Consider the following 16,288-nt stretch of genomic DNA (forward strand, 5'->3'; position numbering starts at 1 on the left):
AAACCCCATCTCCACTAAAAATACAAAATTAGTCAGGTGTGGTGGCACATGCCTGTAATCCCAGCTACTCAGAAGGCTGAGGCAGGAGAATCACTTGAACCCGGGAGGTGGAGGTTGCGGTGAGCCAAGATCGCACCATTGCACTCCAGTGTGGGCAACAAAAGCAAAACTCCGTCTCAAAAAAAACCAAAAAAACCCAAGCCCAGCTCGATTCCTGACCAGATTGACCAAACCCCATGCAGACGGTCTAACAGAACACACTTGCCCATTACCGAGCATTAATATGATTTACCTCATTCTCTTCTGTTATATAAGCAATGACTCGGCCGGGTACGGTGCCTCACGCCTGTAATCCCAGCATGTTGGGAGGCTGAGGCAGGGAGATCACTTGAGGCCAAGAGTTCAAGACCAGCCTGGCCGACATGGTGAAACCCCATCTCTACTAAAAGTACAAAAATTAGCCAGGTGTAGTGGTGCAGGCCTGTAGTCCCAGCTACTCATGAGGCTGAAGCATGAGAATCGCTTGAACCCAGGAGGCAGAGGTTGCAGTGAGTTGAGACTGCACCACTAACTCCAGCCTGGGCGAGAGAGTGAGACCCTGTCTCAAAAAAAAAAAAAAAAAAGAAAAGAAAATATGTAAGCAATGACTGGCATTCAATAAAGAATCGAGACACACAAAAAAGCAAAAATAAACACATTCCTCACAAAGCAATCTATAGGACTGTATGTGGAAATGACCCAGATGTTTGAACTAATGGACAGAGACTTTAACATGTTGGGGCTCAGAAAATGATACCCCAAGTTAAGGCTCTGAAGCAGCCTCAGAAGCAAAAGTTTCTCTGACCTTCTGCCTTCCTGTCTCTGGCCCTTCATTCTTCCCCAAGCCTAGCCACAGACACTGAATCCCTTTTCCTCAAGGTGGGTCATAGAGAGAACCCCTTTTCCCCAAAGCCAGCCATAAAATGTAAAAATACTACTCTAGGCTGGGTGCAGTGACTCACGCCTGTAATCCCAGCACTTTGGGAGGCAAAGGCAGGTGGATCACAAAGTCAGGAGTTCAAGACCAGCCTGACCAACATGGTGAAACCCTGTCTCTACTAAAAATACAAAAATTAGCCAGGCGTGGTGGCGCGCACCTGTAATCCTAGCTACTCGGGAGGCTGAGGCAGGAGAATCACTTGAACCCGGGAGGCGGAGGTTGCAGTGAACCGAGATGGCGCCATTGTACTCCAGCCTGGGTGACACAGTGACACTCTGTCTCAAAAAAAAATAAAAATAAAAAATAACTTCCCCCTTGCTTTTCTGTGTAAAAACTGGCTCTAAAGAAATTATCTGAGCTACCTTGTTTTAGATCATAGGTCATAAGACACCCATTCCAAAGAGGGTCCTGTCCATACCCAGAAGGAAGGAATGCTGCCGAGACCAAGAATCTAGACAGACAGGCCTCACTGGGTTTCCCCACTCAGTCTGTTAGCACTAAATCAGTACCCTTTTTATCCAATCCTATTTCTACATAACTGTCCATACTTTGTTGAACCTAAGCATATAAATGGACAATTTCCCATTTGGGTCTTCATTCTGAAGGCTCCTGTGTCATGTAAAACTATGATCAAATAAATTTGTATGCCTTTTCTCCTATTAATCTGTCTTTTGCTAGTTAATTTTCAGTGAATCTTAAGAGGGGAAAGGGGAACTTTTCTGTTGGCCCCTACAATGTTAAAACTAGTGGAAAATATGGAGCCAGGTGCCATGGCTCACACTTGTAATCCCAGCACTTTGGGAGGCCAAGGCTGGAGAATCACTTGAGCCCAGGAGTTCCGAGACCAGCTTGGGCTACATGGTGAGACCCGTCTCTACAAAAAAGTTACAAATTAGCTGGGCACCGTGGCCTGCTTCTATGGTCCCAGCTACTTGGGAGGCTAAGGCTGGAGGATCCCTTGAACCCAGGAATTCTAGGTAACAGTGAGCTATGATCATGCCTGGGTGACAAAGTGAAACCCCCATCTCGAACAAAAGAGAAAGAAAATATGGACAATATATATTGTGAAAGGAAATTAAATCTTGGGACCCCAAACTCATTAAGCCAAAGGGAAAAGTTGAGCTGGGAACTGGGTAACACAAACCTGTCTTCTGCTTTTGGTTCCTAAATAGCTACAAGATGAAAAGCTACGTGCCTCCCCCATATGTTGCCCAGTAATTCAGACCCTTCCAGAACCAGCAAACCCTTTTCATTTACAATCTCACTGGACACGTTCAGTATTCCAGTGGTATGATCACTTAGCTTCAATCTTTGTACCACAGATAGGTATTGAAGATGTTATATGGCATATAGAGGCTTTATCGAATTACACCCAAAGGCCCTAAATGGTAGCTGCATGAGTACCTCTTTGCTAAGCAATGAGGTCATGCTTATGAGGAAAGCTGTGCTGCAGAACTATATGGCTTTAGGTATACTCACGGCAGCACAAGGGAACCTGTGCCATCATAAAAACAACGTTGTGTGTATATTCCAGATGAATCGAAGAACATACCTGACTTATGACTGATACAAAAACCCAGATAACCAACTGTCAGATACAAAACCCTCACTAATCCATTGCTTGAGTGGTTGGTTTGGATTCTGGGGAATTTAGTAGCAGAAGCTATTGCTTATAATAGGAGGGATAATAATTTATGTTCTGTCCTGTTTCTGCTTACAATGTTGTTATAGTATGTGTCTGCAAATAAGTCAATGTGCAACCAAAAGGGCTAAGGTAATGATTGCCCAGAGAATTGCTTTAATTGAGGAGGCAGTAATATAGCCTGACCCAGCTTCCAGGTTTGCTTTCCTTTTATTGCTATAAATCTGGCCTAGTCCCTATATATATTTTTTCTTCTCTTTTCTTTGTTCCTTTCCAGGAAAGTAAAATTCCTCACTAGGAATTTCCTTGTGGGCAAAATATGGGGGAGGCATGTAGCTTTCCATCTTGTAGCCATCTTATTTAGGAACCAAAAGCGGGAGGCAGGTTTGCGTGACCCACTTCCCAGCTGGACTTTTCCCTTTGGCTTAATGAGTACGGGGTCCCAAGATTTAATTTCCTTTCACATTTCCTCCTTTTTTTCTTTAAAATCTTTTGGAGAAAGCATTTTAAAAGGAGTGTGTGTTCCTGGCCTCAGGTTGCTTTTTCCTCCTTTTTTGAGCTGGTTTCTTGTCGCTAGGATGGTTTATTCCAGGAAATTCAGGTCCCACGTTGCTAGGAAGGCTCATTCCTAGGAAGTCATGTCCCATGTTGCTAGGAAGGCTAATTCCTAGAAGTCATGTCCCACAAAGATTTAAAAAAAAAAATTGGGGGAGGAAAGAAGGAAAAAGGGAGGCAACGAGATGATTTTGAGAGCTCCAAACTTAAAGGAGAAAGGGCTCCTATCCCTTTTCTCTTAATGTTAAATGTTATTTTGTTTGTGGAATGTTCACTCTGTAATATTTATATGAGGAATAAGTATACTATTATGCATGCTTTGCAATATTTATTGACCTAAGGAGTGCCTTGAGCCTGTGTGTCCAAGGCTCTGAGTGCTCAGTGAGTGGCAAGTACTAAGGAGAATTGTTTTCTTGGAAACTCAACATAGTTCGTGGCTTTTTTGATTGAAATAGCATCAGTAAAAGTCTGACATTGTGGAAAAACACAAATGTATGTGGACTCTGTTATTTCTGACCTTGCATTCCTCACAAGACACGTGAAATTGGAGTCACAGATGTAGAAACCAGGCAGAAGACTGAAGAGATGATACTTGAGAATTTTCCAAATATAATAAAAGACAACAAATCACAGATCCAAGAAGCTCAGATAAACGCAAGGACTTTCTTATAAAGGCAAAGATATACTTACCATATGAACAAATAATCTCACTCTAAGGTATTTACACAAGCAAAATGAAAACCGATGTCCATACAACGATCTGTATGTCAATGTTTATAATGGTTTTATTTATATTCACTAAAATCTGGGAACAACCCAAATGTCCAGCAACTGACAAGTGAATTGTATGATATATCCATACAATGGAATTCTACTCAGTAATACAAAAGAAGAAATTATTGATACATGTAACAATATGGATGAAATCTCAACTCAAAATACTAAGTGAAAAAAATCAGATCCAAAAGGCTATGTAGGATTCCATTTATATGACATTCTGGAAAAGGCAAAACTAGGGACAGAACACAAATTAGTGATTGCCATGGTTTGAGTATGGGAATAAGTGGATTAACTACAGAAACAAGGGAACTTTGGGGATGATAGACAATTCCATATTTGACTGTAGTGAATGTATGTAAAAAATTCAAAACTAAAAAGGATAAAAATTTATGTGAAGTTATACTTTAAATCAACCTTTTTTTCCTGAGGTGATTTAAATAAATATGTTAGGTAGTTTGATGACCCGTTAAGTATGAAAGTGGTACCAGAATGGCTTGAAACTCATAAAATATTGGCGGAGTGGTTACAAGTTATTCCAAAAATCAAATAATGCATATGTTTATTCATAAGGCCCTTGTCATTTCAGAAGCTGGAAATGAAACAGTACTAATGTCTTTGAATTTGTGGCTTCACCACTTTTTAGCTCCACAACTAGGAGCTAAATCAGGAGAGATTAATCGCTCTAAACCTGTTTTCTTTTCTATAAAAGAAGGATCATCATACTTGCCTACAGGGTAGAGTTACCAGATAAAATACAGGAAGATTGGTTAAGTGATGCGACTTTCAGACCAACCACGAATCCTACTTTAGTACAAGTAGGTACCAAATATATTTATAATTAAAAAGCGATTCGCTGTTAATCTGAAACTCAACTTTAGACGTTCTGTAATGAGAGAGAGAGAGAAAGAGAGAGAGAGAGAGAGAGAGAGAGAGAATGAATAAGAATCTGACAGCCCTACAGAGAAGTTATGAGAACAAATGAGACACTGGAACCACAAGACGTTCGCCCAGCATTTGGCATAATAAGCGCCTCAATGGTAGGGAACGCTGTTTTAATCCCAGCCTCTTATGCATTACGTCTTACTTTATTCTTTCGCCCAATTTTTAAATAAATCAGCTGCACGTGTGGCCCTTCTTTCCAAGCAGGTAAAAACTCAAAGGAAGCATCCAGGTACAATATAACAGGACCCGGATTGTTAAGCTTAGAAATTCCAAGAGCGGGCAACGTCATGACGCAAGGCTCCGCCCCGGAAGAGGCACTGGACGCGTAATTAAGACGCCGACTAGCCCGGCGCTAGCCTCGGGGCTTGACGGGATTGTGGCGGTCCTCTCTCCCAACTCGGAAGCTACAGCTGCCTCCGGACGCTCTCAAGATGGCGACCTCTCTGGGTTCCAACACCTACAACAGGCAGAACTGGGAGGATGCGGTGAGTGTTCCTGCCGGAGGAGGATGGAAGGAGGAGGCGAAGCCGCGCACCTTGCAAGCTCGCAGGACAAGGCCTGCGGCGCGGCCGAAGGAATTCCGGGGAGGAGCCAAGGCGGTGGCCTAGCTTTGGCCGGAGCAGGAGGCCGGAGGGCGATCCTCTTGCGGGCTTGAAGGGCGGGGGCTTAGCCAGGGTCCCGGGACCAGCGCCCTTTCCATCCCTGCCCCCTCCAGCCTATTCGAGCTGGTTTTCTTTTCTCCCGCCGCCTGCCGGAAGTGCAGACAGCGCCCCCTCCCGCGATCGGGTCGTGATGGACTTCGGGTTCCTGCGGTACCTTGTTCCCCACCCTGGCTTCCCGCCCCCTCGCCGCCCCAAGTGTCACTGAGGTGTCAGGGTCTTCGGAAGGTGGTCCTCAACCAGATTTCCCATTTTCACCAGGACTTCCCCATTCTGTGCCAGACATGTCTTGGAGAAAACCCATATATCCGAATGGTGAGTGATCGCGTGTGAAACGAGTTATTCATGTCCTGTCAGTGTTGTGGTACTTGCACACTGTGAAGTGTTTCTCTTAGACAAGCAGAAAAAATGATGCTGTTTTACTAACCCAAAGTGCTGGACGACTTGCAAAGAACTGTCATGTGTATTCTCTTACTTACGAATCCGGTAACACTCCTGTGATGTAGGGGTAATCATGATAGCTAGTATTTGTTGAGCATTTACCCAGGAAATAGGTCTGTTGACCAGAAGGTGAGAGCGTTTGTGTCTTTTCATACAATAGTAATGAATGGAGCTGGGATTCAAGTTCAGATATTCTGGCTGTAGGAATGTCAGCATGATAGGAGGAGAACCAGAACTAAAAACTAGGTTTCCTGACTCCTGGTCAAATGCCTTTTGGCCAGTGTACTTTATCTCTTTAAGCATTCCCCGTTTCTTATAAACAAGGGTAAAATTAGAACCAGTTAACAATAATTAGGTTAGGGCTGTATTATTGTGTAGTCGTAGAGATGTTGATATATTAGTATGTTCAAGATGTTTGAATGGTTCAAGATGCTTGAATAGTTCTGTTTAAACAGAACATTTACTATATTCCGGGCATTGGCACAGGTCAAGTCTACAGTAGCTACCTTTTGACTAAACTTTGTAAAGTGGGCGGGCCATAGCTGTATCCTCTCTGATTTAGGGATTGTGGAAACCATTAGGAATGTTAGTTCTTGGGAGTGAACTTGGGAGCCAAAAATGAACCTAGGAGTTGTGGCTGTGGAAAGACACTCAGTTACCTAGTATTAGATGCATATACTCTATTTTTTTTTTTTCCTGTGGAGACAGCGTCTTGCTATGTTGCCCAGGCTGGTCTGGAACTCCTGGGCTCAAGCGATCCTTCCACCTTGGCCTCTCAAAGTGTTGGGATTACAGGCGTGAGCCGCTGCCACCTGGCCCAGATCCGTATACTCTTGAGATGTTATAACTTACAATATGTTGTTATAGTATGTTTCCTACCCTCTTCCCAAAAAAGTTTGGGTTTTGGTTTTTGTTGTTGTTGTTGTTGTTTTTCTCTCTCTCTAGGATGCCAGGGATTTCCAGACACATTTCTTGGGTTATGTTTAAGGAAATAGTAGACACCTGGCTTTTTTCTTTCTGTAACTCCAGTTCTTTTCTTTTTTTTTTCTATTATAGACCAAAGAAAAGTATGGGAAGGAATGCAAAGTAAGTATGTCTGTTAAAGAGTAATGATTTCTGTTTCATTTTTCTTTTCTCTACCAAATTAGCCTTCAGCTTACTAAGTTTTGAGGTCTTCCAGTAAAAATCAGTGCCATACAACTTTTTATGTATTACTGATATATTCATTGGCTGGCAACTATTTATGTGGGAGGTAAGAAAATGAACCCTCTGATGTAGAGATTCTAATGTCAGTGGATGGGCATTGAAGGAGTTTGTATACCAGGTGGTATATGACTGTCCACATGAGCATTTTAGCTGAGGAGGAAGGTCATCCCTGTCAGAAGATTCTCAAAAAATTTTATGACACTCCCCACTCCCCCTAAAAAAGATTAAGGTTCAGATTATTATTGGTGCTTACCTCTAGGATGGGAAGAACTTTGACCTTTTGGCTATTTCATTTCTGTACTCTGAATTTTTGCTGGAGAAGGATGCTGAAAATTGTATTGAAACATCAAATCAACTAGATGGTTGCTAAGGTCTCTTCTAAACCCTACATTCAGGGATCCTTTTTTGAATGCCTCATTGTTATCAGAGCTCCAGATTGCCCAGATCAGGGCCATTAACATTCTGTGGCTCTTGTTTTGTGTTCCAGATCTGTGCCAGGCCATTCACCGTGTTTCGCTGGTGCCCTGGAGTCCGCATGCGTTTCAAGAAGACTGAAGTGTGCCAAACCTGCAGTAAATTGAAGAATGTCTGTCAGACCTGCCTCTTAGACCTAGAGTATGGTATGCTTGACCTGTCCAATAGATCTGAAAGTGTGCAGGTGCCTAAAACTACAAGCCAGTCTTTTGTCTCCCACTTCTCACCCTAGCTCTGGTTCTGATTTCACTTTGGAATGTCTGCTGTGGTCTGCTTTTCCCAGGAAAAGAACCATAATTAGTCTGTTCTAGAGTCCTGAACAATAGTAGGAACTTAAGGAAAATTTGGGAATTAATCAAAAGTGGCCTAGGCTGGGCGCGGTGGCTCAAGCCTGTAATCCCAGCACTTTGGGAGGCCGAGACGGGCGGATCGCGAGGTCAGGAGATCGAAACCATCCTGGCTAACACGGTGAAGCCCCATCTCTACTAAAAAATACAAAAAACTAGCAGGGCGAGCTGGCGGGCGCCCGTAGTCCCAGCTACTCGGGAGGCTAAGGCAGGAGAATGGCGTAAACCTGGGAGGCGGAGCTTGCAGTAAGCTGAGATCCGGCCACTGCACCCCAGCCTGGGCGACAGAGCAAGACTCCGTCTCAAAAAAAAAAAAAGTGGCCTAAACCTTTATCTCTGCAGCCCAAGTGAGGTAAAAGGCATTGATCCTATGACAGATAATTTATTTGCCTTAGGCTTCTTTCTTGATCCAGAGCTTTTTTCCACCATGCCAACCAGAAGCTCACAGGGTAATTGTGCTTTATTTTATTTTATTTTTTGAGTTGGGGTCTCACTTTGTCACCCAGGCTAGAGTACAGTGGTGTGATCACAGCTCACTACAACTTTGAACTCCTGGGCTCACGCCTTCTGCCTCCTGGTATGCCTCTGCCTCTGCCTCCTGGTATACCACCACACCCAGTGCACGTGTGTGTGTGTGTGTGTGTGTGTGTGTGTGTCACTATTTTGCCCAGGCTGGTTTTGAACTCCTGGCCTCAAGCAGTCCTCCCACCTTGGCCTCCCAGAGCCACCACAGCCAGCCTAATTGTGCTTTAGACTTTTGTCTCAATTGTGTTGTGAGAACTGATACATTGCTACTGTTTCAGAGTAACTGCTTTTGGGAGTATTTTTTTTTTCTAAACAGTAGGTGACTGTTTTTCAGAAAGATAATTTTTCAACAAGAGTTTCTACTATTAAAGGAAAGGGAAAATATATATGAGTTTATGTATGTTAAGTTCATTAGAGTTACTCTTCTCGTCAGAGTTCTGGCCACATTTTATGTAATATTATTTATATGTTTGTTAAGGAGGTGTCTGGTCCTGGAGTACAGTGACCCTTACATGACTGTGACTATCCAGATGATCTGTAGGACTAACCAAAGAAACCACTTTTACATTTACTTTAGGTAAATCATGTTGTAATAAAAAGTAGGTGTGTTACTAATTTACAAGTTGAATATGACCATGGGCACAGTTTGTTCATCTAAAAATTTTCTTTTATAATTTTTTTGTTTTTGTTTTTGAGACAGGGTCTCACTGTTGCCCAGGCTGGAGTGCAGTGGCATGATCACAGCTCACTGCAGTCTTAACCTTTCCAAGTTCAGGTGATCCACCTCAGCCTCCTGAGTAGCTAGGACTACAGGTGCACACCACCACACCCAGCTAATTTTTGTATTTTTTGTAGAAATGGGGCTTCACTATGTTGACCAGACTGGTCTTGAACTCCTGGATTCAAGCTGTTCGTCAGCCCCAGCCTTCCAGAGTGCTAGTATTACAGGCCTGAGCCACCACACCCAGCCTAAAAGGTTTTCTAAAACATTGATTTCATCAAATTTCCTGACAGCTCAGGAATTTGGACAATTTCTTAGCATGCTGTGTAGCAGAAGTAACCTGATGGTGCTAAAGAGTTTGAATAGAAACATAGTAAGGTCTCTGGTACTAAATAGGAAGGAGGGGAAGGGAAAGGTGATGTATTCTGTGTGCATGGTTAGTATGGATATGTTTTAAAATACATCTGAGGTCTCTCTCCTCTTTTTTTGTACCAGGTCTGCCCATCCAGGTTCGTGACGCAGGATTATCTTTTAAAGATGACATGCCAAAGTCAGATGTCAACAAAGAGTACTATACACAGAATATGGAGAGAGAGGTATGCTGCTACTTTTTGGGTAAAAATCCTAATGAATTGACACAGTCTGCATAATTTATCTTTTGAATTTGTCATCCTCACTTAGATTTCTAACTCTGATGGAACACGGCCAGTTGGCATGCTGGGGAAAGCCACATCTACCAGTGACATGCTGCTCAAACTGGCCCGGACCACACCCTACTACAAAAGGAATCGACCCCACATTTGCTCCTTCTGGGTGAAAGGAGAGTGTAAGAGAGGAGAGGAATGTCCATACAGGCAAGAGCCGAGCCTCATTTTCAGTATTTGCTTTCAGATGATTTCTCATCTAAGAAATGGGAGGTGCTAGCTTAAACTGTTTCTGCTTTAAAATCTAAAGGTCATACAACCAATGTGGTGTATCTGATGTCTTAGAACTATGAAATTTAGAAGAGCATGAATAAATTGTAGTTTTTACTTACAACTGAGCCTTGGAAACTAAATTGCTATGCCATACAATATGGATGCTGGCCTTAAACATTTCTACCTGAGAAGTACATCTTCACTGCCATGATTTAAACACTTGATTCTCAATGTATAGTTGAAGTCAAAGTAAGGTCAGACTACTAAAGGGTGTGTATGTTTTGGTTAAGACTGCCAAGCATCTGTATTAGGAGTTCTTAAATTTGGGATTAGTTAACCCTACCCCCTAAAAAATAATATATGTGCTTTCTCTGGAGCTAGGTCCATAGCTTTAATCAGATTCTCAGTGGAATACAATACCCCAAATGTGTTAAGAATCATTGACCTAGAGAGGGGTAATCATGTGTCCCTTTCTAGGGGGCAGGAGGGGGCGGATCATGTCAAGAGTTTTTATTTATAAGGAAAGTTTGGCATCCTAGATGGCCTAATGGCTTTTAGGAGGCTAGGAATTCCTTTTGTCATACAGTAAATCTCTTGGTATTAGGTCTATTTTGGTAATTGTATTTTGGTAGAAACCATAGTTTCTAGTTCAAAAGGCACTTCAGAATGTGTATCTAGGACTTTAATATGTAGCTATTCTTGGAAGATACCATTTTTTCACCTTTGTTTCACCTTTATGCCTTGTTTTTTTCTTGAATCATAGACATGAGAAGCCTACAGATCCAGATGACCCCCTTGCTGATCAGAATATTAAAGATCGATATTACGGAATCAATGATCCTGTAGCTGACAAGCTTCTAAAGCGGGCTTCAACAATGCCTCGGCTGGACCCACCAGAGGATAAAACTATCACTACACTATATGTTGGTGGTCTAGGTGATACCATTACTGAGACAGATTTAAGGTTTGTGGGTATAAGTTAAAGAGTTATTTTTGCCTTTAACTGCCCTGGGATAATTTATTTGCAAAAACTGCAAGGATGATCATTCTGTACAAAATCCATTTTTCTTTAGTCTCTCTACTGTTAGTATCATGCTGACTGGAATTTTTGTAAAATTGTCCTTTATGGTGCCACAGTAATAATGTGCTTATCTGGCTGGGCACAGTGCCTCATGCCTGTAATCTCAACACTTTGGGAGGATCTCTTGAGCTGAGGAGTTTGAGACCAACCTGAGCAACATAGTGAGACCCCATCCCTCTTAACAAATCAAAAAAATTAGCCGGGTGTGGTGGCTTGTGCCTGTAGTCCCAGCTGTTTGGGAGACTGAGGCAGGAGGATGGCTTGAGCTTGGGAGATCAAGGTTACAGTGAGCTGTGATTGCGCCACTGCACTCTAGCTTAAGCAACAGAGTGAGACCCTATCTCAAAACCAAAGCACAAAAAGTGCTTATCCATCCTGGCGTATGGTAATAATGACACAGAATTCTATTTGACCTAACAGCCAGGTTTTAAAGGATGGCACGCATCCAAGTATGATTAATTATGTAGAGGAGGGAGAGCTTTGTGATGATAAAACTCTTATGGTTTAAATTGTTGGCTTTTTAAAGAGACTGGCATTTGATACATTTGTATTATTTTTGGCTTGTATTATGCTTGGCTAGATGAGACATCTGGGCAGATAGTAATGGAAATTACCTCTTCCAAAGAGATAAAGTGGAGAAGAAACTCCTGTAAGTTTATAACCTGCCCTTGGTAGCCTGTCTCCGTTAAACCCTATCTGAGTGAGCTAGACAACCCCCAGGGGTTGGCAGACTTTTGCTGTAAGAGGCTGGATAGTGAATATTTTAGGCATTGTGGGCCACATGCAGTCTCTATCACATATTCTTGTTTTAAACACTCTTGGCTCATGGGCCTTGAGAGCTGTAGTTTGCCAACCCCTTATCTAGGATTTAGGAACTTTAAGGAACCTATTAGAACTCCCTTTCCTCCATGGGGAAAAAACCCTGAGATGTTTGAGAACCTTTATTTACTCATTTTTCTTTCCTTCTCTCAATAAGCAGCACCCACATTAGGACAAGATATGGGAGGGAAGACCTGAGGGTAGTTAGGTAGATAACCTTGGGGCCCACCTGCCTAGTGGTGTGTCACTGAAAGTTAATCCATTTTCAGTCTCTTGGGAACATCTTTGTTCACTCCCATTTTCATTTTTTTCCTGCCTGTATCCCTTCAGAAATCATTTCTACCAGTTTGGAGAGATCCGGACGATCACTGTTGTGCAGAGACAGCAGTGTGCTTTCATCCAGTTTGCCACAAGGCAAGCTGCAGAAGTGGCTGCTGAGAAGTCCTTTAATAAGTTGATTGTAAATGGGCGCAGACTGAATGTGAAATGGGGAAGGTGAGAATTAAACTATTTTTAAGTGACATTTTGCTCACATTTTTAAGAAACTATGTCATTGTCTGGAGACTAGGAGGCTATTGGTTAACAGGCTTAAATGAACAGGATCTTTAAAGAGATCTTTCAAAAGTCACTCTCTGTTTGATACTTGATTCCTGTGGATGTTGGGAGAACCCTGCTTTGGAAATGTATTCAGGGGTTTGTTGTATAATCTGCTCCTTTGAAGGTTCATGTTTTTGTGACTAGCTATTATAGGCCAGGTATAATAGCCAGGGCATGAAAGGTGAGTTTCAGGGTTTATAAATGAATTAGACCTAGATTCTGCCTTTGGAGGCTGATTGTCCAATGGAGAAGATAAAACAAGAATCGCTATTTTAAGTTTAAAAGTGATGATTGCATAAGAGAGACACAGGTGAAAGACTCAGTTCAAAGGGGGAACATGTCTCCGACTTGGAACCAGGGAAGAGATGGCTAATAGCAGCATCTGCCTTTGTGGAGAGCTCCCTATGTGGTAAGCACAGTGCTAAACATGTATGTGTTGCCTCTTCTGGTCCTTATGATAGTTCTAGCAGGTTTTGAACCCAGGTCTTTTCTGGTGTCAAAACCTTTGCTCTTATTCACTGTGCACAGTGGCATTTATGGGAAAAGTGTGTGCTGAGGAGGAGGTAGGGCAAAGGAACTCCATTGGACTGAGGAATTTAGGAAGCAGACGTGTGAGATAAGGTGGGCCAAAGTGCCGACTGTATGCATGTGTGTTTCCCAGATCCCAAGCAGCCAGAGGAAAAGAAAAAGAGAAAGACGGAACTACAGACTCTGGGATCAAACTAGAACCTGTTCCAGGATTGCCAGGAGGTGAGTGCAGACTTCCTGCTGACTTCAGAAGCTCCGTCTGCCCTGATGTTCCTATTTTGGAAGACGGGACCCAGGTCTTGTTCTCGTTGCCACTCTGCTCTCCCAGTAGGACCTCTGAGAATGTAAAGGTGGTAAAAACTGTTGCACAATTGTTCTCCCCTCTATGTGTTGACTATGTTCTCTCCTCCAGCTCTTCCTCCTCCTCCTGCGGCAGAAGAAGAAGCCTCTGCCAACTACTTCAACTTGCCCCCAAGTGGTCCTCCAGCTGTGGTGAACATTGCTCTGCCACCGCCCCCTGGTATTGCTCCACCTCCTCCCCCAGGTAACTTCCATCTTCCTTCTTAGCCCAGAGAAATCCTTGTGAAAGTTCTGTCTCATAAACGTCACCATCACGTTCAACACGTCCAAATCCTGTGAGTTTGCTCTGTAGAAGTCTATAAGTAAAGTTGATCTGTTGGGATTTCTGATATTTTTTTTTCTCCTGCTCTGCCAAGGAGAAGAAAGGGGCCAGTTTTCTAAAGATCCGAGTATATGTGTCATCAGAGTAAGATTATTAGATTACAAAGATCTATCACCAATTTGTTCCCTTTTCTAAACTGAATGCTAATGGATGCCCTAGAGCACTATTGCTCAGTGTGGGCTGTGAGTGGGTGTCATTTTACAAAGTGTTTATCATCTGTCTGCCACCAGATCAGGAGCTTGTGCCGAAATGTAAATCAGTGAACCCCTTCCTTCATTGAGAAAGTCTTGTTACCAAAAAAACTGTCAGATGAACTAAACTCTGCCTGATCATATGATTTACATTCTGACTCAAGCTCTTTGTCTTTTCAGTGGCCAGAAATAGGTGGAAGACTGGCACTTTGTATAGCACTGCTCTAGACAGCGTTAACAGTGGAAGGAAATCACAGGTAGCCAGTTCTCCTGTGGCAGAGAGCCCATACTCTGAAGTGAATCTGGTTTCTGAACCCCCTCCATTCTGGTGTCAGGCATTAAGGTTAATGATGACACAGTCTTGCCATCAGCCTGATTTCTTCCTTATCTCCCAAATCCTGACTGACTCCTGTCTGGTAGGATTTGGCGTGTTGGATACATAGCAGAGACTCAGACGACATACTAGGCGATACCTTGTGTGCTCTGGAGTTTTTTGGACTTGGCGGGGAAAGGTTTCTAAAACCAAGGAAATAACAGGTGGAAGCAAGTTTTGTGAACTGACATTTGCTTAAGCCCCGTGTCAACCTTGATTTATGTGTAGATGGTTTTAACCTTAGCAAGATTGAGAGGTTTGAAAGGTTATCAAGGAAACTGCAAGCCTAACACATTTGTTCTCTCGTATCTGCAGGTTTTGGGCCACACATGTTTCACCCAATGGGACCACCCCCTCCTTTCATGAGGGCTCCAGGACCAATCCACTATCCTTCTCAGGACCCTCAGAGGATGGGAGCTCACGCTGGGAAACACAGCAGCCCCTAGCACCTTGTCACCACTCTGGGGCTCTGTGGAAGAAAGGGCACTTAAAACTCCCAGTAAATCTTGGAATAAATATATTTGTCCTTCCCTTGTAGTTTCCATGGTAGCTGAATGTGCTCAGATGTGGGCATTCGGAGACTGACAGCCATGCTTTCCTACACATGTTCAAAGGATCGATGGACCGTAAATAAGCTGCCGTTAACACATCTGGTTACTGCTATAACACGACTAATAAAGCCTAATGCCTGTTCCCCTTACCTGTGTGGGGGACAAGCAGATGAGTGAATTGGAATGTCCAGCAGAGTTACCATCCCAATTATATGTTCATTTTGTATATTTTTTGGGCGGGGGAATAATTGACCTGCGGTAAAAAAACCTTTGACCATTTTTATGTCCATTGAGTATTTTCCTTTTCATCCTGTTAAAAAAAAAGATAACTAGTACTAATCATTGGAGTGGCCTAAGTGTGATTTAACTCTTTGGAAGTCACACCCTCAGAAAGATGAGTAGAAACCAGCACCAGCACAGCCCAGATCTTTTCTTTCCTCTCCTTTTCCTCGTTTATTCCTAAAGGAATCTGACCATTTTAAGTCTCTACGGCCCAAAAAAAAGACAAAACTAAAAATTCCTTTTTATTCCTGTCAACTGGATGGAAACAAATTTAATGGAGCTGTGTACCATTGAAGAAACCTGGTGTCTGGCATGAAATTACTGTAAAGAACTTCCTGTAAAACACGTTCTTTAACAAATGAAAAGCATTGGAGCGTGTGAATGAAAGACTTGTGACCTCCTGCTGGGACTCTGATAGTCGTCAGCATTCACCTTCGTGTGTCTTCAGTGTCTCATTGTCATCCCTGCTTCTGTTTGGTCTTAGAGTGTTTGGATATAACTGAATTGTAGATGGTAAAGGAAATTTGATGTGTTTTTGTTTTTAAATAATTAAAACGGGTCAATTTTTGAAATGTTGTCATGGGTTTATTTCTAGATTCCTCTTTATCCTTTGGTAGCTGAACTCGAGGTCAGTGGAAGTTATTTAATAGAAATGAGTTATATATTGTAAATTTTTTAAATGTTGCTTTAGACTTTTGATTATATCCATTCCATGATGATTTACTTATTTTATTATTTTTTTACCTCAGCCTATTCCTGGGTTAGATTTAAAAGGCCCAGACCTTTTTAGTACTTACTTCAAAGGGTGATTGTGAGGTTGAAATAAGATAGTGCACAGAAACACTTAGCATAGATCCTGGTGTATGGTGGTTGATAAAGGGTAACTTTAAGAAGTCACCCAGCTGGGTGCATGCTGATAGTGCCAGCTACTTAAGAGGCTGAGGTGGGAGGATTGCTTGAGGCCAGCAGTTCAAGGCCAACCTGGGCAACATGGTG

The 16,288-nt window shown here is 42.7% G+C and overlaps 2 protein-coding genes across 2 annotated transcripts in view; both read left to right on the top strand.

Annotated features, from left to right (window-relative positions):
• Window positions 1-16,288, top strand: part of RPS14 (ribosomal protein S14) — a 520,685-nt gene that overhangs the window by 254,644 nt on the left and 249,753 nt on the right. The window lies entirely within an intron of this gene.
• Window positions 5,212-15,860, top strand: RBM22 (RNA binding motif protein 22). The gene is made up of 11 exons (XM_050793684.1): window positions 5,212-5,383; window positions 5,819-5,872; window positions 7,055-7,084; window positions 7,692-7,824; window positions 9,767-9,867; window positions 9,953-10,125; window positions 10,952-11,152; window positions 12,419-12,583; window positions 13,347-13,435; window positions 13,626-13,757; window positions 14,775-15,860. The coding sequence occupies exons 1-11, from the start codon at window positions 5,330-5,332 to the stop codon at window positions 14,903-14,905; spliced, it is 1,263 nt and encodes a 420-aa protein (XP_050649641.1). The 5' UTR covers window positions 5,212-5,329; the 3' UTR covers window positions 14,906-15,860.

The sequence above is a fragment of the Macaca thibetana genome, chromosome 6 (assembly GCF_024542745.1).
Source record: "Macaca thibetana thibetana isolate TM-01 chromosome 6, ASM2454274v1, whole genome shotgun sequence".
In the NCBI taxonomy this organism is placed as follows: domain Eukaryota; kingdom Metazoa; phylum Chordata; class Mammalia; order Primates; family Cercopithecidae; genus Macaca; species Macaca thibetana.

Bases quoted from the DNA above. Each gene is read 5' to 3' on its own strand.
- RBM22 (XM_050793684.1), top strand. From the start codon at position 5,330: ATGGCGACCTCTCTGGGTTCCAACACCTACAACAGGCAGAACTGGGAG. The intron at 13,436-13,625 runs GTGAGTGCAGAC...TCTCTCCTCCAG, and splicing joins TGTTCCAGGATTGCCAGGAG to CTCTTCCTCCTCCTCCTGCG. The intron at 13,758-14,774 runs GTAACTTCCATC...TCGTATCTGCAG, and splicing joins TGCTCCACCTCCTCCCCCAG to GTTTTGGGCCACACATGTTT.